Source organism: Trichomycterus rosablanca, chromosome 10, assembly GCF_030014385.1.
Source record: "Trichomycterus rosablanca isolate fTriRos1 chromosome 10, fTriRos1.hap1, whole genome shotgun sequence".
NCBI lineage: Eukaryota > Metazoa > Chordata > Actinopteri > Siluriformes > Trichomycteridae > Trichomycterus > Trichomycterus rosablanca.
In genome coordinates, this window is record NC_085997.1 from 28,081,029 (window position 1) to 28,101,186 (window position 20,158).

At 39.8% G+C, this 20,158-nt stretch overlaps 2 protein-coding genes across 2 annotated transcripts; both read right to left on the reverse strand.

The window, feature by feature from the left end:
- Positions 1–1,276: 1,276 nt before the first annotated feature.
- gjz1 (gap junction protein zeta 1) lies at positions 1,277–5,395 on the reverse strand. The gene is made up of 2 exons (XM_063003957.1): positions 5,342–5,395; positions 1,277–2,037 (listed from the first exon to the last, which is right to left on the reverse strand). Exon 2 carries the CDS (start codon positions 2,009–2,011, stop codon positions 1,277–1,279), a length of 735 nt encoding a protein of 244 aa, XP_062860027.1. The 5' UTR covers positions 2,012–2,037; positions 5,342–5,395.
- Positions 5,396–8,369: 2,974 nt separating this feature from the next.
- znf668 (zinc finger protein 668) lies at positions 8,370–18,989 on the reverse strand. Its single transcript, XM_063003958.1, has 2 exons — positions 18,963–18,989; positions 8,370–10,323 (listed from the first exon to the last, which is right to left on the reverse strand). The coding sequence occupies exon 2, from the start codon at positions 10,314–10,316 to the stop codon at positions 8,370–8,372; it is 1,947 nt and encodes a 648-aa protein (XP_062860028.1). The 5' UTR covers positions 10,317–10,323; positions 18,963–18,989.
- Between the last annotated feature and the right edge of the window lie 1,169 nt (positions 18,990–20,158).

Consider the following 20,158-nt stretch of genomic DNA (forward strand, 5'->3'; position numbering starts at 1 on the left):
TACAGTATATGGCAGAAAGTATGAGGACATTAAATTAATTATATTTACCAAGTTTGTTGCACCAGTTTGAGGAAACACTTCTCTACACTGATCAGCCATAACGTTAAAACCACCTCACTGTCAATTTTATCAGCTCCACTTACCATATAGAAGCACTTTGTACTTATACAATTACTGACTGTAGTCCATCTGTTTATCTACATGCTTTTTTAGCCTGCTTTTACTCTGTTCTTCAATGTTCAGGACCCCCACAGGACCACTACAGAGTAGGTATTATTTAGGTAGTGGATCATTCTCAGCACGACAGTGACAATGACATGGTGCTGGTATGAGTAGATCAGACACAGCAGCGCTGCTGGAGTTTTTAAATACCCTGTCCACTCACTGTCCACTCTATTAGACACTCCTACCTAGTTGGTCCACCTTGTAGATGTAAAGTCAGAGTCGATTGCTCATCTATTGCTGCTGTTTGAGTTGGTCATCTTCTAGACCTTCATCAGTGGTCACAGGACGCTGCCCACAGGGTGCTGTTGGCTGGATATCTTTGGTTGGTGGACTATTCTCAGTTCAGCAGTAACAGTAAGGTGTTTAAAACTCCACTCATACCAGCACAACACACACTAACACACCACCACCATGTCAGTGTCACTGCAGTGCTGAGAATGATCCACCACCTAAATAATACCTGCTCTGTAGTGGTCCTGGGAGAGTCCTGACCATTAAAGAACAGCATTAAATAGGGCTAACAAAGCACGCAGAGAAACAGATGAACTACAGTCAGTAATTACAAAGTGCTTCTATATGGTAAGTGGAGCTGATAAAATGGACAGTGAGTGTAGAAACAAGGAGGTGGTTTTAATGTTATGGCTGATCAGTGTATTTTAGCATGACTGTGTCACTGTGTACAGGGCAAGGTCAATGAAGTAATGGTTTGATAAGTTTGGAGTTGCACAGAGCCCAAACCATGACCCCATGTTATACACTTTAGGATGATTTGGAACGGCTTCTATTCCAATATCAGCTACTAACCTGACAAGTCCTTGTTTGACTAAATGGGAAGAAGCTTCCAAAGATACACTCCAAAATTATGGGAAAAGCCTTCCTAGAGGAATGGAGGATTGGGGCAACTCCACATTAATGTCTGTGGATTTGGTATGGGATGTTGTACAAATGCATTGTCAGGTGTCCCCATACTATCAGTCATATAATGTACAAGAAAACAGACAGACACACAAAGGACCACTTAGCTGTTTGGATAAACTTTCAAGCTGTATAGTTACACAGTAGAGGATCCTTGGGTACAGCAATTACACAGGTAATGAAAAATAAAGTACAGAGAGAACATACAACTGCTAATAATAACCAAGACGGAAATGGACGCCAGAGCATAGATAGACATACACTTCTCCACTCTAGCCCTCACCACACACTCCTGTACTGGACATCTAGAAATTCCTGTACAAAGGAAGCTCTCTACCGTTAGTTTAGGCAGATTCCAAAAAAGCAACACATACACAAACCATAACTCTACCATAATTCGTAGCATCACACTTAAAAGGTAGAACAGCACAGCATTCCTGCTTCCATGCATATCCAGGATCATCTTTCCACTCGGGTTACTGGCAGGGTCATTCGCACTTTTCAGCCCACCTAGAGATTCCAGCTCCACCTGATTGTTCTTTTTAGAACTCTTTTTTTGAAAAACAGAGTGCACATGGGCAGTGAAGAGCTCCATGAGCAGCACCGACATGATCAAAAGGATGAAGATGAAGTTCCAGGCCATTACCACGGGTTTGTCAAAGTGTTTATTGAAGCAGGCTCGACTGCACAGGTCTCCAGTGACGTTGCAGCTGAAGTCAGAGTCCAGTTTAAACCACGGCATCTCGGCCACAAAAAGGGTCACGAGGCGAATGCAGAGAAAGCCGAACCACACCGTGCGCCCTTTGTAGGTGGCGCTGGCGTCCACAGCGGTACGGAGAATGGGGATCAGACCGGTAACTATAGCTGCCATTTCTTCTTAGGCTGAACGTCTCCTGTCTTAAAACGCAAACCAATATTTGCATGCTTAACAACTTTGATGGGATTTTTATTACCTTTACCATCACCACACTGGTACCATAATAAAATTTTTGATTTAGCTAACAATGTTCAATCCAATGTCAAAAAAAAATTGTAAATAAAGTGCTGTGAAAAAGTATTTGCCCCTTACTAATTTCTTCTATTTTGGAATATTTGTCACACATATGTTTCAGATCATCAGACCACTTTTAATATTAAACAAAAATAACCCATGTAAACACAAATGCTGTTTTTTAAACAAGGATTTCATGTATTGTGAGATTCATATACAGATGGAATCTAGCAGTCTGGAAAGGGTTCCAAGGCCATTGCTAAAACTGGTACTCCAGCAAACCACAGTGAACCAGTGAATCAGCCATTATCCACAAATGGTAAAAACTTATAGTGGAATAGAGGTGAACCCTCCCAGAAGTGACCGGCCAACCAAAGTTTCACTAAGAACACTTGACAAATCATCCAAGAGGTTACAAAAGAACCCAGACATCTATGCAAGAGTTGCAAGGTGCCAGCCACTGCTGATCCAGAAGAACACAGAGGCTAAAAGTCTAGATGACCCCCAAGTCTCTGCGATATTGTTCATATGGACTAATGAGCTAAATGTGAAACTTTTTGGATGACATACGATTTCACATTTCAACTACATTTTCTGTTGTTTTACCCCGAGGTTACAGACTGCACATCGAGACTGCTGTGCCAACAATGCTGCTCCTGCTAGATGTGACGGAAGTGGCTTGTTTGCACCAAAAATGTCAAGAACTCACTATGCACTTTATCACAGACAAATAATTAAGAACTCCAATTATTTTTGCTAGTTTTAACTTTTAGTTTAATTTGTGTGTATGTATGATTTGTGTAAATCCTATTTATACAAATGATCCTCCAGGCCACCCAAGGAGGATGGGGGTCCCTGCTGAGTCTGGTTCCTCTCAAAGTTTCTTCCTGTAATTTTAAGGGAGTTTTTTCTTGCCACTGTTGCCTCGGCTTGCTCAACAGGGGTTTTTGGTCTGTAGGTCCTGGATTCTGTAAAGTTGCTTTGAGACAATGTTCATTGTAAAAAGCGCTATACATATAAAATTGACATGACTTGTCTTGACATAAAGCTGATAACAACAGTCAAACATAGTAATGGCAATGATATGAGCTGGGTCTGCCTCCACAGGACCTGGACAACCTGTCATACTTGATGGAACCATGAATTCTGCTCTCTGTCAGAAAATCCTGAAGGATAACATTCACTTGGCAGTTTGTGACCTAAAGCTCAAGTGTATTTGGGTTATGAAGCAGGTCACTGATCTGAGGCATGAAAGCAAATACACTCTGAATGACTCAAATAAAACAAAAATAATTTTTTTAATTGGCTGAGTCAAATTCCTGGCTTGAATCCTATTGAGATGCTGTCGCAAGACCTTAAACAGGAAGCTTAAAACCTCATCTACTGTAAAACCAATTAAAGACTCTGCAAAGAAGAGTAGAACAAAATTCGTTTAAATTCATTTAACTGTTATTAGGTAACAATTATGGGGGGCAATTACTTTTACGCATGGGTGATCTAGGTTTGGAATAAATCTTTATCTTCTGTAAATGGGATGATTATTAAAAAACCTGCATTTTGTGTTTACTGGTTTCTTTATCTTATTAGAATTAGTAAGAACAATCTGAAACATTAAATGTGATAAATTAGCAAAATTTAGCAAATTAGGTGAGGAGCAAAATGTTTGTCACAGCATGGCATGGGTAACGTTAAACAACTGTTCAACTTTTCTAACTTATGTGTCCTCTTATAGCATTACATATTACACAGAAACACAGATGATAAGAACTTCTGTTCAAAACCTTTCTTCTTACAAAATAAATAATTACTAAATTATTAAAAATTATTATAGAATATCTTAATATCTTAAATAATTATCTTTGTAATTAATTTCATGATTATTAATTTCAAGAACTCACTATCTGTAGTCAGATAAAAATCACAGAAAATAATATATAATTGTAATAAAATGTAAATTATAGTAATTATTAGGGCTGTCACGTGATTAAAGAACCAAATTAATTGCAATGAATCGCTAACTAATAACTAAGCACAATTTGAACAGTTATGCACATTTTTATCGCAAGAACATGTTTACCAATAAAAACATTCATAAAATTATGATAAAATTATTAAATCTAAATTATTTTTGTCAATTATTTAAAATGACAAGTCTGTTTACATTATCTGACAAAAGTGAGGATTTTTTCCTGTTCATAACCCTGCCACTAAAAACAGGCGCTCATAATATAAACCATTTCTAGATGCAACACCAGTGGGGGGGTGGGGGGCAGTGGCCCCTCTTACATAGCCTCTGGCCCCTGCCTGGTCCCCCCACCTCACATGGTCTAGAACCGCCACTGCACTCAGAAGCTAGACTTCAAGTCCAAATTCATGCCTCTGGTATTTTTAATGCAGTTTTGTAATATAATAATAATAATAATAATGTAATTGTAATATAATAATAACGACCTGGCGAGTGCAGCCAATTGGGGGGCAGTGAGGTGAGTGGTTGAGTTCATGTCGTGAAGGACCCCAACAAGTATAATGTCATGTCAACCCACATCGTTAACTATGTTAAAGCGTCTACAGTCCATTGCGATCCATTTAACACCAGAGTTTGTAATGTTCCCACGACATGTACAGTTCATGGGCTTTCCATCCAAATTCCTCTTAAATAAAGAGTCAGAGCTCATTTTGCCTGTAACATGTATCTGTGCGTGCAGATGCCTGACGAGACAAATCCGTGCTCTGACCAAAGATGATATTAAAGCGTCAATTAATAACTGTCATTTTGTCTAGTGATGATTTCTCACGCTTTTTGAAAATTATTCTTTAAAATACCCTATATTTCACAATATGTAGCAGCAGCAACAGCTCGAGTAATTTATAACTCATGACGCAAACTGGAGAAAGACCCGTGTTATCCCTAAACACAATGTTGGTGTGTTAAAGCAGCGCAGATTACCACAGAAACACATATTTATGTGGCACAAACACAGCCCAATAAAAATAGTTTGATCCAAAATGTTAATCTCGATTAATTTTTTTAATCGTGATTAAAATTTTAATGACAGCCCTAGTAATTATACATATGTACATTTTGTAATCTTTTTTTCAGACTCATTTTAGGTTTCTCATATTATTTACAGATTTTTAGATGTCTACAGATTCTTGCATATTTAACTATAACAGTTTAAAATATTTAAACTTGAACTTAAACAGACTTACTTAGAGAAAATGTCCTTCAGGATCAAGGGTACTGTTCGTCTTCTGTTTCAGCAATGCTGACAATGCTACTATTAAGAGCTTCTCAGTATATAGTCTGCTAAACTGCTATCATCATCAGAAATTGTCATTCGCAATGTTTTCTCTAGTAAGGTCACAATAGATACTAAAGTTTAGTTGTTTTTTCCTCTGTTATGAAGTAAATCAAATCATTTTTTGACTTAAAAGTAATAAATCAAATAATAAAAATGACATGTCATTTTATTAAATATATAATATAGAGAAAAGTACAGGTCATTTGGCAAGTCAATGATAAATTGGCACATAAAGGTGTTTGTAGCAGCCCAGTACAAGCTACATCTTATCATCATTCATTCATGTAATACACTGACATGTTCATGTAAAACACTGATACATTCATGAGCACTTAAAGACTGAACAATTTAGCATTTACCTCTAAAACAATATAAAACAAGTTAAAAGTCATGCCAAGCTTTGCTTTGGAATTACTGGCTGCAGTGAAGTAACACACCCCGAACCCGGGCGCCAATCCATCGCAGGGCCTCGGTCTCCACTCCAGACATAGGCAGTCATGTGTGTATGTAAACGCCCGACCAGCCGATAGCACAGCTGGAAAATCGAACCGTGGATGGAAGCAGTACAGAGATGTTCACAAGTCACAAAATACGAGTCAGAGTCAAGTCACGAGTCTGTAGGCTAGAGTCCAAGTCAATATATTATACACAAAACATATATTGGAAATGTAGTGTAGAAATAAACAAATAATATGTAAGTTCAGATAAAAAAAACAACAACAGATTAGCAATTGTATTTTGCTGTTTTACTTGCCTTACGTGCCTTTACTTTCCATAAACTGACGTTTTGTTTTCATTGCAAATCCCGGCACAGCGGCCAAAATCCAAAACACAGCAAAGAATCCATAACCAATGCTTACCTTAGCCTATGTTCTTCCAGATGCTATTAGATTTACAAGCGCTTGTCCCATTAGAAATATAATCCGTTATTTTGTAAATGTGCTTATAATTAACAACCTCCAAACTTTTCCCGGTTGTGAAGTAAAACACTAACTCGTTAGAAAGCCAATCAAGCGTTTCATTGACACATCATCTGTGTGACGCTGGAAACTAAATACATGCAAAAAACAGCATTTCTTACTAAAAATTTAAATCAGAAGGTCTGATTGATTCAAAAAAGCGGTTCTTTCAATCATTAGCGCCAATTCTGTAGGAGCGTTTCATTCACATTAGCTGTTACAGTGAAGTGCACTACTATCCAAAGGGAGTAGGGAGCGTAACTAATGTAAACACATACTGACTTCTGTTGTCCACAAGTCATTTTTTGCGAGTCACGAGTCAAGTCCGAGTCATTTGAAACGAGTCCGAGTCGAAGTCTGATATCATTGTGTGTGCGACCCATCTCTGCGACCCATCTCTGCAGCGGAAGTAAGCTAGTGCGATTAACCGCTGCACCACATGTAATCATTTCCAACACTGCTACGTAGTGATTAATAATTATTAGACTCTGTCTATATATCATGCATGTGGGCTGTTATTTACCTAGGTAGAAACACAGTGGCTTACTAAATGCATCATTCATCTGATGGGTTCAATTCACATTAATATTTTAGTACTCTACTAATACTTAGGTTTGTACAAGGTGATACAGAATAGACAGGTTAAATAAATCCAATAAACCCCAACATAGAAGTAATTCCACAGAAGTAATTCAATAAAAGTCTTAAAATGCATAATAGTTCATAAAAGACTAACAAACTTTACAACAAACTTTATTACACTAACAAAGAAGCATTCTGTAGAAGAAATACCACGATTATTTGATGATTTGATTTGCTATAAGTCATAAAGCAGAACCATTACCAGCAAAGCAACCTGGTAATTAAAGGTTTTAGTAAGAAACGGGGTTACATAGGTAATCCAAAAGTGAAGCGAATTAAGGAAATAAAATTTATTTTACTACCAATATTATTGTAATTTAATGCATATTAACATAATCAAGTCATGATAAGAATGTAAAGTAACATGGGACAACAACCTTAAGAGAGACATCTTTTGTGTGTATGCAAGCATATACACTGATCAGCCATAACATTAAAACCACCACCTTGTTTCTACACTCACTGTCTATTTTATCACCTCCACTTACCATACAGAAGTACTTTGTAGTTCTACAATTACTGACTGTAGTCCATCTGTTTCTCTGCATGCTTTGTTAGCCCCCTTTCAAACTGTTCTTCAATGGTCAGGACTTTCACAAGACCACTACATAGTAGGTATTATTTGGGTGGTGGATCATTCTCAGCCCTGCAGTGACACTGACATGGTGGTGGTGTGTTAGTGTGTGTTGTGCTGGTATGAGTGGATCAGACACAGTAATGCTGATGGAGTTTTTAAGCACCTCACTGTCACTGCTGGACTGAGAATAGTCCACCAATTAAAAACATCCAGACAACAGTGCCCCATGGGCAGCGTCCTTTGCCCACTGATGAAGGTCTAGAAGATGACCAACTCAAACAGCAGCAATAGATGAGCGATCGTCTCTGACTTTACATCTACAAGGTGGACCAACTAGGTAGGAGTGTCTAATAGAGTGGACAGTGAGTGGACACGGTATTTAAAAACTCCTGCAGCGCTGCTGTGTCTGATCCACTCATACCAGCACAACACACACTAACACACCACCACCATGTTATTGTAACTGCAGTGCTGAGAATGATCCACCACCTAAATTATACCTGCTTTGTGGTGGTCTCGTGGGGCTCCTGACCATTGAAGAACAGGGTGAAAGCAGGCTTAAAAAGTATGTAGAGAAACAGATAGACTACAGTCAGTAATTGTAGAACTACAAAGTGCTCCTATATGGTCAGTGGAGCTGATAAAATGGACAGTGAGTGTAGAAACAAGGAGGTGGTTTTAATGTTTTGGCTGATCAGTGTATGATAAATTTTTTGGACTGAATCCACTCAGGTCAGCAAGAAAATCTGGCAAAATGTTTAAAGGTTCTCGCTTTTATTTATATACACATGCCTGGATATATCTGACACTGCCTGGAACACAGAGACTGGTACACCAACAGGTACACTTACTGAAATTGTGGGGGGATCTGAATCTACCGGAGAGGCTGCGCTCGGTGGGGATGGAACTTGCTGTGCGTTTGCTATGTCTGTCTGTGGCAGCGGTGATAAGGACTCGCCATCACGGTGCGTGCGCAAGTGTTTGCGGAGGTAAGCGGCAAAAAGGAAAGTCTTGCCGCAGACAGCACAGCAATGTGGCCGACTGTCAGAGTGGATGCGCTGATGCTTGCGTAATCCGGCCTTGTTCAGAAAACCTTTACCGCAGCTATCACAAACATGTGGTCGGGGCTGGGGGTGCATCTTCTCATGCGCTTGGAGATCAGATAACTGACTGAATTTAGCCTGGCAAGTCTCACAAACAAAAGGACCTCTGTTGGAAGCTGTGGACTCTGATGGAGGTGAGACGTTGTGCAGGCTGGAATGGGCCTGCACCTCCTCCCATGTCCCGAACATCATATCGCAGTGAGTGCATGAGAACTGTGGGGTTGCGTTTTGTGAAAACGCCTGCCCAGAATCAGGAACCAACTCCTGCGGGACGGGTCGGTCCAAGTGGGTCCTCTCGTGCTTGCGCAGGCTGGATGCCATGACAAATGACTTAGAGCACAACTGGCACCTGAAAGGTCGCTCTCCAGAATGAACCCTCTTGTGCTTGTTGAGACTGGAGCGCTCGGCGAATGACTTCCCACACTCGGTGCAAGAGAAAGGCCGCAAGCCAGTGTGCACCAGCATGTGTCGCCGCAGATCCCAGGACGCAACAAAGGCCTTATCGCAGTTTTGGCATTTGTATGGCCTCTGGCCCGAGTGCACACGCTGGTGGACGGCTAGGTCAGCCGGCTGCCGAAATCTCTTGGGACACTTGTCACAGGGGTAAGGCTTGAAACCCTGGTGTGCCCTCTGGTGGCGGCGGAAGCTTGACGGATCTGAGAACATCTTACCACACTGTGGACAGAGAAAAGGCTTCTCTCCAGAGTGTGTGCGGAGGTGGGACTGGTAGGAGGAGAGTTGGGTGAAGCCTTTGCCACATTGCTCACACTGGTAGGGCTTGCTTTCTGAGTGAATGCGCAAATGACAGGCTAAGGAGGAGGATCTGGAGAAGGCCTTGCCACAGTCTGAGCAAAGGTAGGGCTTCTCTCCTGTATGAGAACGTTCATGGTTCTTCAGATCTTTAAGCTCTGTGTATGTCTTTCCACACTGTTCGCAGGAATATGGCCGGTGACCCTGGTGATTACGCCGGTGTTTGCGGTATACAGAGGGGTCAGCAAAACTCTTCCCGCATTCTACACAGAAGTACGGCTTCTCCCCAGTGTGAGAGCGCTGGTGAACTTTTAGCTTGGAAAGTGTAGGATAGCTCTTGGCACACTGCGCACAAGAATAAGGCCTTTCGCCACTGTGTTGTGTCATGTGAATGCGCAGGCAGATGGCCTGCATAAATGCCTTGCCGCATTCAGTACATACAAAGGGTTTTTCTCCGGTGTGGGAGCGGCTGTGGTTGCGCAACTCCGTCTGGGTCTTGTACGCTTTATGGCACTGAGAGCACTGAAATGGACGCTGCACAGTATGTGTGCGCTGATGCTTAGATAGCTGTGCCCGGCTGGAGAAGGTCTTGCTGCACTGAGCGCAGGTATAAGGCTGCTGCTTCTCCTTTCTGTGAGCTGAAAGCTTGTGGCCCTGTAAAGCTGAGGGGCTCAAAAACGTTTCTTGGCAGGTCAAACATTTAAATGGGTGCTGAGATTTAGCCGGCTTCCCTTTGCCTCTTCTTCTTGTTGGTTTGACAGTTGCGTCCTTGCTTTCTTTGTTGGGTTCATTTTCTAGAGGTGGACTATCCTGCCCTGCAGTAGGTGGGGTCCCAGATTGAGGCGAGGCCATCCTTTTGCTGTAAGTGAACAAGTTTTTGTTATAAAAAGGTGACAAATTTAAATCTTATTCGTTCTAGGGCACAAGTATTACCATTTAACCATTTAAATCTTAAAATGCATCATGATTATGTCAGTAAAGCATTTATCAAGGTAGCAGAACTACTAGCTTGAGCACCTACAAAGAAAAGTTGGTGTAATTCTTAATAAACACCTTTAAAACAATGCTAAAGATGAGAACCGGATTAAACATGTTTCACTATTACCATTAATAACGATTAATTATGTGCAACTGTTGGATCACACAAGGAGAAAAACAACATGGGCTTACTTATTTAGTTATTTAAAATTAGGGATGTAACGATACACTCTACCCACGATGCGATACGATTTCTTCCCGATTTTTTAAACAAAACGAAATTAAAGACAAATTATGACAAAGTTTCTTTTTATTATTTCTCTTTAAAAAATACTGTATTTGTGCTTATCTTTTATTTATCTAAATAATGAATTATTATTATTATTATTAACCTTTATTTAACCAGAAAAGTCACACTGAGATTAAAAATCTCTTTTACAAGTGAGCCTGGCCAAGACAGCAGCATATAACACAAATATTTCACAATCAACAACATAAGGAGGATATATACAGTACACATGTATACATTTAACACGAACAAGCTAAATTTTTGACTTTTACTTCAAATTCAGTCAAAGAAATAAACTGCTTCAATTTTAAATGTTTCTGTAAATCATTCCATACAAAAGGTGCTAAATTGTAACTAAATGCTGTCTTTCTAAATTTCGACCGAACTACTGGACCTTCCAATTGTATATAGCTACTGGATCGTAAGTCATACAAAGACTTGTTTGATGATAAAAATTTAGACAAGTATGGTGGGAGCTGACCAATAACTGCTTTATACACAAAAATGACAAAATGTACTTGCCGTCGTACTAAAAGTGGAAGCCAACCAGTCATTTCAAAGAGTTTGCAGTGATGAGTTGAATAACTTGCACATGTGCCATTATCATAGAATGATAAACCGAATCTAGGGAGTGCAGTGTTGTCTTTGAGGTATGTCTGTATAAAATATTCCCATAGTCTAAAATTGGTACAAAGGTAGCTTCAACTAATTTTTTTCTAATGCCCTTTTATTTCTGAGGTAGGTACAAACAATGCAAAACAATGCTGCACAATCCCCTTTTTGTGTCAACAAAATTTTAAAACAAATCCCACATTAAATAAATAAATGAATAATACAAATAAAGAAAGTATCCGCACATAAATAAATCTGGAAAATTCCGAACCTGGCAACCCTGTAGTGATGTCAACCAGGCGAGGTGAATAGCGCCAGTGCCCTCTGCTGTTTAAAGTAAATATTCATTCATTATACACATAAACCGAAATGAATCGTTACACATGTGAATCGATCTTTAACTGTCTTGTGGTGCATCCTTACATCCCTATTTAAAATACAATGGCATACTAATAAGAAAGCCTGAATAGAAGTACAACAGACAAAAGCTGCCAAATATTCAATTCAGTGCAGTGATACAAAATAATTGAGTTGAATTGGGGGGCATGGACAACATCTTGCCCCTGACTACTGATGCATTCCAGCACTTCTGCCTCAATTTCCCACTCCAGATCTCCCCATAAGCATTTAATAGCTCAAAACCCAGCTGGCTGACCACTTTAATGATTTTTATCTCACAAAGCCCTGAATAATCATCCCAACAACCTGGTGTCTGATTTTTTCCTTTCAGATTAAAACCATCGCTCTTTCAGAACACTCCCTTAAAACTCTTTAATTGCACGTGGGCAGTGGTAGCTTAGCGGTTAAAGTACAGGACTAGTAAATGAAAGGCCACTGGTTCAAGCCTCACATCTGCCAGCTTGCCACTGTTGGGCCTCTAAGCAAGGCCCTTAACCAAAACTGGTTCTCTAAAAACTTCCTGAAGCTTAATATAGATAAAACCGAAATTCTCCGTTACTTTGAAAACTTTTAACTTTGAAACATCTTTCTTTCAAAGCACACATCAATAACATTACACAATCTGCCTACTTCCACTTATAACCGCCTACGCCCGTTCCTCGGTCAAACAAGTACTGCCATTCTCGTCCATGCGCTGGTAACATCCCGAATCCTATTCGGCTTACCTCAAAAATCATTACAAAAACTCCAACTAGTCCAAAACTCCGCTGCACGGATTATCTCTAGGTCACCCTCAACTAAACACATCACTCCAGTTCTCAGAGAGCTTTATTGGCTCCCCATATATTATCGCATACACTACAAGATCTTATTATTCACATTCAAAGCTCTACATAGTCTAGCACCATCTTACATCTCCGATTTATTCCAAGTCTACAATCCCACCTGCACTCTTAGGTCTTCCTCAGCCTTCCAGCTTTCTATTCTAAACAGTTACAGCTCATTCAGAACGCTGCTGCAAGAGTTTTAACCAAGACAAAGAGAACTGAGCACATCACTCCAGTTCTGAAATCTCTACACTGGCTTCCGGTTAGTTACAGAATAGAATTTAAGGTGCTGCTACTGGTCTACAAATCACTGAATGGGTTCGGCCCAGAATACATCTCAGAAATGTTCAGAGAATATAAACCCAGTAGATCTCTTAGATCCATGGACTCAGGTCAGCTAGTAGAGCCCAGAGTCCAAACTAAACATGGTGAAGCAGCATTTAGTTGTTGGGCTGCATATAACTGGAACAGACTGCCAGGAGATATTAGATGTTCCTCAAACATAGAAATCTTTAAATCCAGGTTAAAAACGTTTCTTTTTTCTTGTGCCTATGATTGAGCTCGATATTTTTACTATTACCCTCATTTTACCATATTTCTTTTAGTCTTGTTTTAATTCCATATTCTCTAAACTGTAAGGTATATTTTACTATATTTTCTTTTAGTTTTTATGTTTTATTTGCTTATTTCTCGTTTTAATTTCGTATTTACCAAATTGTAGGGTATATTTTACAATATTTTCTTTTAATTTTTCAAGTTCTTAATTTTTATCTCTCTTGTTTGAATTTCATGTTTTTAATTGTAACTAAATGTTTGCAAGAAGTCTTTCTGAGGTTCTAGATCTCAGGAATGTTTTAATGCTTTTAATTTTTAATTTTTCCTTATGTAAAGCACTTTGAATTGCCACTGTGTATGAAAGGTGCTATACAACTAAACTTGCCTTGCCTTGCCTTGCCTATTCCTTCTGTCCGCCTGTCGACTATGGGCGCGAGGGCTTTTAGCCACTCTGCCCCTTCTCTCTGGAACACCCTCCCAATCCATATCTGTACTATCGATTGTTTCTCTACTTTTAAATCCCAACTTAAAACTCACCTTCTCTCGTATCGAACCTCAGCTCTGCCTTTCCGACTAGGCTGGGTTTCAGTATGAACAACGATTGGCTGTTGTTCAGGGTTGTTAGTCGGATCATAGGTCCTCATGACTGGTGCGACTGTGGCCCCTGCTGGCTGACTGATGGCGCCTGCACAGGGCTGAGGAATAATGCTGATAGGGGTGTGGCCCTCCGTGCACAGTGCCCGTCAAGTATATGAACTCGACTCGTGCAGGTGAAAAATGCAGTCTGTACTGACTGTGCGTACCGGAGGGGGCGCATGTCAGTTGAGAGGCGTCCTCAGTCAGCGGTGAAGGGTCGAATCAGTATAGAGGATGCATTCAGGGTAATTGGACATGACTAGACTGGGGGATAAAAATTGGGTGGGGGGGGACTCACCTTCTCAAGCTAGCCTACTACTAATCTTTCAAACTTGATTGGTACTACTACCCCCAATATTTGTTTAACAGTGATTACATTGGACTGTTTAGAGATTGTACTGATTTTTTGTTATTGTATTGATTTTATTGTATTGATCTTTATTGATTTCTATTAGATTTGAATGGTTTATTGATGTCTGTTACTTTCTTGCCTTTGTAAGGTGTCCTTGAGTGTTTTGAAAGGCGCCATAAATAAAATGGATTATAATTATTATTATTATTATTAACTGCTTGCAATGTATACAGTCTCAATTGTAAGTCGCTTTGGATAAAAGGCGTCTGCTAAATGCTGAAAATGTAAAATCCTACTTCTAACACTATACTTAACACTTAATACATTTACATTTTCAGCATTTAGCAGATGCTTTTATCCAAAGCAACTTACATTACAGTACTGTGACAGTATACAGTCTGAGCAATTGAGGGTTAAGGGCCTTGCTCAAGGGCCCAACAGCAGCAACCTGGCAGTTGTGAGGCTTGAACCAGCAACCTTCTGTTTACTAGTCCAGTGCCTTAACCACCAGGCTACAGCTTGCCCTTAGATGGATACCATCCATCCATCTAATTACCTTTCTGTGAACGCATCTCAAATCTGAAACTTATTTTTCAAGTCAGATACTTCCACATACTTTTCTTTTGTAACCATCAAGGTCCATCTGTTCTCTCAGTCATTTTACCTACCCAGGACTAAACAATTTTAACCCTTTCCTTTGTTCGTGTCCAATAGCTTCTGTTTCATTTCCCTTGTCTTAAGATCCATTAAGCATGTAATATTGTGTAATATTCATAATGCTTTACACAATGCTTACACAGGGCTACTAGACTAGAAGTTAAGCATTTGTCAGTTCGAAAGTGTCCTGCTACCAAAACTGTTAGTGGTTGACTTAACACCCACAAGAGACAAACCTGTAGCCATATCAGCATATTTGTACTTTCTAGTGTGAATACTGAGTCTGAGTGTTGTTAATTCCTGCGCTCATGTGAGAAAATGTTAACTGATCTAAACAAACATATAAGGAAGGGCGTGGCACCATGATCTTTTTATTTTGCCCACAGCTAACATAAAGCATACTGAACCATATACATGGTCTTAGGTGTTCATGTACAGGGGTTGGACAAAATAACTGAAACACCTGGTTTTAGACCACAATAATGTATTAGTATGGTGTAGGGCCTCCTTTTGCGGCCAATACAGCGTCAATTCGTCTTGGAAATGACATATACAAGTCCTGCACAGTGGTCAGAGGGATTTTAAGCCATTCTTCTTGCAGGATAGTGGCCAGGTCACTACGTGATGCTGGTGGAGGAAAACGTTTCCTGACTCGCTTCTCCAAAACACCCCAAAGTGGCTCAATAATATTTAGATCTGGTGACTGTGCAGGCCATGGGAGATGTTCAACTTCACTTTCATGTTCATCAAACCAATCTTTCACCAGTCTTGCTGTGTGTATTGGTGCATTGTCATCCTGATACACGGCACCGCCATTGGATGCACATGGTCCTCCAGAATGGTTCGGTAGTCCTTGGCAGTGACGCGCCCATCTAGCACAAGTATTGGGCCAAGGGAATGCCATGATATGGCAGCCCAAACCATCACTGATCCACCCCCATGCTTCACTCTGGGCATGCAACAGTCTGGGTGGTACGCTTCTTTGGGGCTTCTCCACACCGTAACTCTCCCGGATGTGGGGAAAACAGTAAAGGTGGACTCATCAGAGAACAATACATGTTTCACATTGTCCACAGCCCAAGATTTGCGCTCCTTGCACCATTGAAACCGACGTTTGGCATTGGCACGAGTGACCAAAGGTTTGGCTATAGCAGCCCGGCCGTGTATATTGACCCTGTGGAGCTCCCGACGGACAGTTCTGGTGGAAACAGGAGAGTTGAGGTGCACATTTAATTCTGCCGTGATTTGGGCAGCCGTGGTTTTATGTTTTTTTGGATACAATCCGGCTTAGCACCCGAACATCCCTTTCAGACAGCTTCCTCTTGCGTCCACAGTTAATCCTGTTGGATGTGGTTTGTCCTTCTTGGTGGTATGCTGACATTACCCTGGATACCGTGGCTCTTGATACATCACAAAGACTTGCTGTCTTGGTCACAGATGCGCCAGCAAGACGTGCACCAACAATTTGTCCTCTTTTGAACTCTGGTATGTCACCCATAATGTTGTGTGCATTGCAATATTTTGAGCAAAACTGTGCTCTTACCCTGCTAATTGAACCTTCACACTCTGCTTTTACTGGTGCAATGTGCAATTAATGAAGATTGGCCACCAGACTGGTCCAATTTAGCCATGAAACCTCCCACACTAAAATGACAGGTGTTTCAGTTATTTTGTCCAACCCCTGTATATGACTGTAAACGGACATACCCATTCATATCATTTTATCATCTTATACGTCTCAGCATATCTTCTCAGTTTGCCTAAATCGAGGTCACAACATATTTATCTCATTCCCACGGCTCACTAGGTCGAGGCCACGCATTAGGATCTCCTTGCCACCCATTAAGGTCACCAGTGGCCAACGTAATGTCTGCTATAGCAAAAGCATGGAAAGATGTCACTTTCTTTCTCAAATGATAAATGAAAATCAACTGAGAAAGCATTCCACCATAATAAACCACAAAGGATACGAATGTATATATTATTTTTTTTAAAAGAGTAAAATTAACTGATTAAAAATAAAGATGATGAACAACTGATCTGACTTTCCTTCCATTTTTTACCCTTCAGTTTTGTTCCGCATGAATCCTTAAGCTTTACAGAATTTTCTACATTTAATCACCTAAGGATCAAGATTTATTTTTAAGTAAATGTGTGCAAAAGTACAAACACCAGTGATTTGATTAAAGGTATTGATCGAATATCATAACAGGCCTGTATTTTTCTTAATGTTAATTTATCTGACTTAAATCCAGACCATATTCAGACCAACTATTTTTAATAGCAACATACACCGATGAGGCATAACATTATGACCACCTTCCTAATATTGTGTTGGTCCACCTTTTGCTGCCAAAACAGCCCTGACCCGTCGAGGCATGGACTCCACTAGACCCCTGAAGGTGTGCTGTGTTATCTGCCACCAAGATAATAGAGTAGCTCGTCTGTTGGCTCCCCAACCGCCCATGAACCTGTCGCCGGTTTACCACTGTTCCTTCCTTAGACAACTCTTGACAGATACTGACCACTGCAGACCGGAAACACCCCACAAGAGCTGCAGTTTTGGAGATGCTCTGACCCAGTCGTCTAGCCATCACAATTTGGCCCTTGTCAAACTCATTTACATTTACATTTTCAGCATTTAGCAGACGTCTTTATCCAAAGCGACTTACATTACAGTATACAGTCAGAGCAATTGAGGGTTAAGGGGGTTTGCTCAAGGGCCCAACAGCAGCAACCTGGCAGTGGTAGGGCTTGAACCAGCGACCTTCTGGTTACTAGTCCAGGTCCTTAACCACTAGGCTATGGCTTGCCCAAACTTGCTCAAATCCTTACGCTCGCCCATTTTTCCTGCTTTTAACATATTAGCTTTGAGGATAAAATGTTCACTTTCTGCCTAATATATCCCACCCACTAAAAGGTGCCGTGATGAAGAGATAATCAGTGTTATTCACTTTACCTGTCAGCAGTCATAATGTTATGCCTGGTTGGTGTATACATACATATCTAATACAGCAGTGGGTAGCACTGTCGCCTCACAGCAAGAAGGTCCTGGGTTCGATCCTCAGGTCCTTTTTGTGTGGAGTTTGCATGTTCTGCCCGTGTCCACGTGGGTTTCCTCAGGGTGCTCCGGTTTCCTCCCACAGTCCAAAGACGTGCAAGTGAGGTGAATTGAAGATAAAAAATTGTCCATGACTGTGTTTGACATTAAATTTGTAAACTGGTTAATCTTGTGTAACTAGTAACTACTGTTTCTGTCATGAATGTAACCAAAGTGTGTAAAACATGACGTTAAAATAAATAAATATCTAATATAATCACACTGCTGTAATGGAAACAGAGCATGTTTTATATAAATTTGGGCTTTTGGACAATATACCTGAATAAATTTATATAAAATCATGTTCTGGATGTTGTTATTTTATTGCAATTCTTTCGTTAGAACCCTGTGGTGATGAACTCGAATTGTTGAATTGGAAAGACTAAAAATCTAAGATTATTGTCTTTGTATGCATAGTGGTTTTATTTAATCACACACAATTAAATTAATCATTTCCAAACGTTTATTTTAAGAGAAAGTGAACACTTTAGGGCTTATTGAAATGTTTACTAGAAAGTTGTCGTTTATAGTGATTGTGAGAATATGCTGGCAGCCGAGGTGTGAGTTCACATTTCCAAGTCCTGTAGTCTATAAAAGTCATTAACATATTGGCCCAGCGATTTATGGTTCTTAAAAAAAGAAAGAGAGAGAAAAACATAGCATTTATTTTAACCCATATTTGTTAATTTAATGGTTTGTAAAAGTGGGAATAGTAAACAGGGACTGGAGTGCAAGGCAGCACAAAATGGCCGGCATTAGGACCTCAGGGACAATTAGCTTACCGACGACAACACTCTCTGGAGGAAGTTAGTGAGCATCATGACAACTATTTCGTTTTGTTCGAGTTAAATAGTGTTCAGATGAATGACTAGACCAGTATAAACAAACAATAAGCAACAATTACTAGAGCAAATAAATAAACAGTCATTTAAACACACGTTCACTTAGTACAGTAACAGCGATTGTAACTCAAAATGGCTGGCTTTAGGACCGCTGAACAGACGAGGAGGGTCTGTATTAACCCAAAACTAACACTGTATATAGTGTCATTTAAATGGTTTATAATGTCTGCAATCTGAATAAAGCTTCTTACCAGTAACTGCAGTATTTAAATCCAGAATCTTCTCTGGTCTTCTCTATAATCCGGCTGTACGATCTGTACCAAGGACGTAAATATCAGCCAGTATGACTTACGTAAGCAGGCTTTAGGACCATGCGGAGTTCAAGTCTGCACGAAGCCGGCCATAGAACATTCGCAGATTCACACATTATGAACATGTTTTGGTTAATTAAATTGAATCTTTCAATAAATTGGCTTATTTTTAGACTGTCAAAAGTAATCACGTTGTAATTAATTCGTATCAGCCTCAGAAATCTATTAGAAAATAGAACCTGTTTAGAACCAGCCTCAGAAATTTACTTGAAAATAGAACCTGTTCAGAACCAGCCTCAGAAATCTTCTAGATAATATACTAGAAAAAAGAATCTGTTTAGAACCAGCCTCAGAAATCTACTAGAAAATAGAACCTCTTAAGAACCAGCCTCAGAAATGTTCTAGATAATATACTAGAAAATAGAACCTGTTCAGAACCAGCCTCAGAAATCTTCTAGATAATATACTAGAAAATAGAATCTGTTTAGAACCAGCCTCAGAAATCTACTAGAAAATAGAACCTCTTAAGAACCAGCCTCAGAAATCTACTAGTAAATAGAACCTGTTAAGAACCAGCCTCAGAAATCTACTAGAAAATAGAACCTGTTACGAACCAGCCACAGAAATCTACTAGGAAATGGAACCTATTTAGAACCAGCCTCTGAAATATACTAGAAAATAGAACCTGTTAAGAACCAGTCTCAGAAATCTACTAGAAAATAGAACCTGTTAAGAACCAGTCTCAAAAATTTACTAGAAAATAGAACCCGTTGAGAACCAGCCTCAGAAATCTATCAGAATCAGATTTATTGTATTTACATTTTCATTTACATGTTCAGCATTTAGCAGACGCTCTTATCCAGAGCGACTTACAGAAGTGCTTCTATAGTGAACATTTCATTTCTCAAGTTTAGGAAAACAACGGTCAAAGAACACATCTGCTAAAACCTGTTAGAACCAAAGTGCCTTTTTTTTTCTTTTTTTTTTGAAATGGAGAAGAATGGAACAAAATGTTAGTAAATAAGTACAAGTCAGCCTAAGTGTTTAGTAAAACTGTAAAGTAAAAGTGTTTAGTAAAACTGTATTGTATGTGGATACACACAAGAAATTTGGTTTCAGCTGATGGTCTACTATTG

Excerpts from the sequence above, each read along its gene's own strand:
- gjz1 (XM_063003957.1), bottom strand. The coding sequence starts at position 2,011 with ATGGCAGCTATAGTTACCGGTCTGATCCCCATTCTCCGTACCGCTGTG.
- znf668 (XM_063003958.1), bottom strand. The coding sequence starts at position 10,316 with ATGGCCTCGCCTCAATCTGGGACCCCACCTACTGCAGGGCAGGATAGT.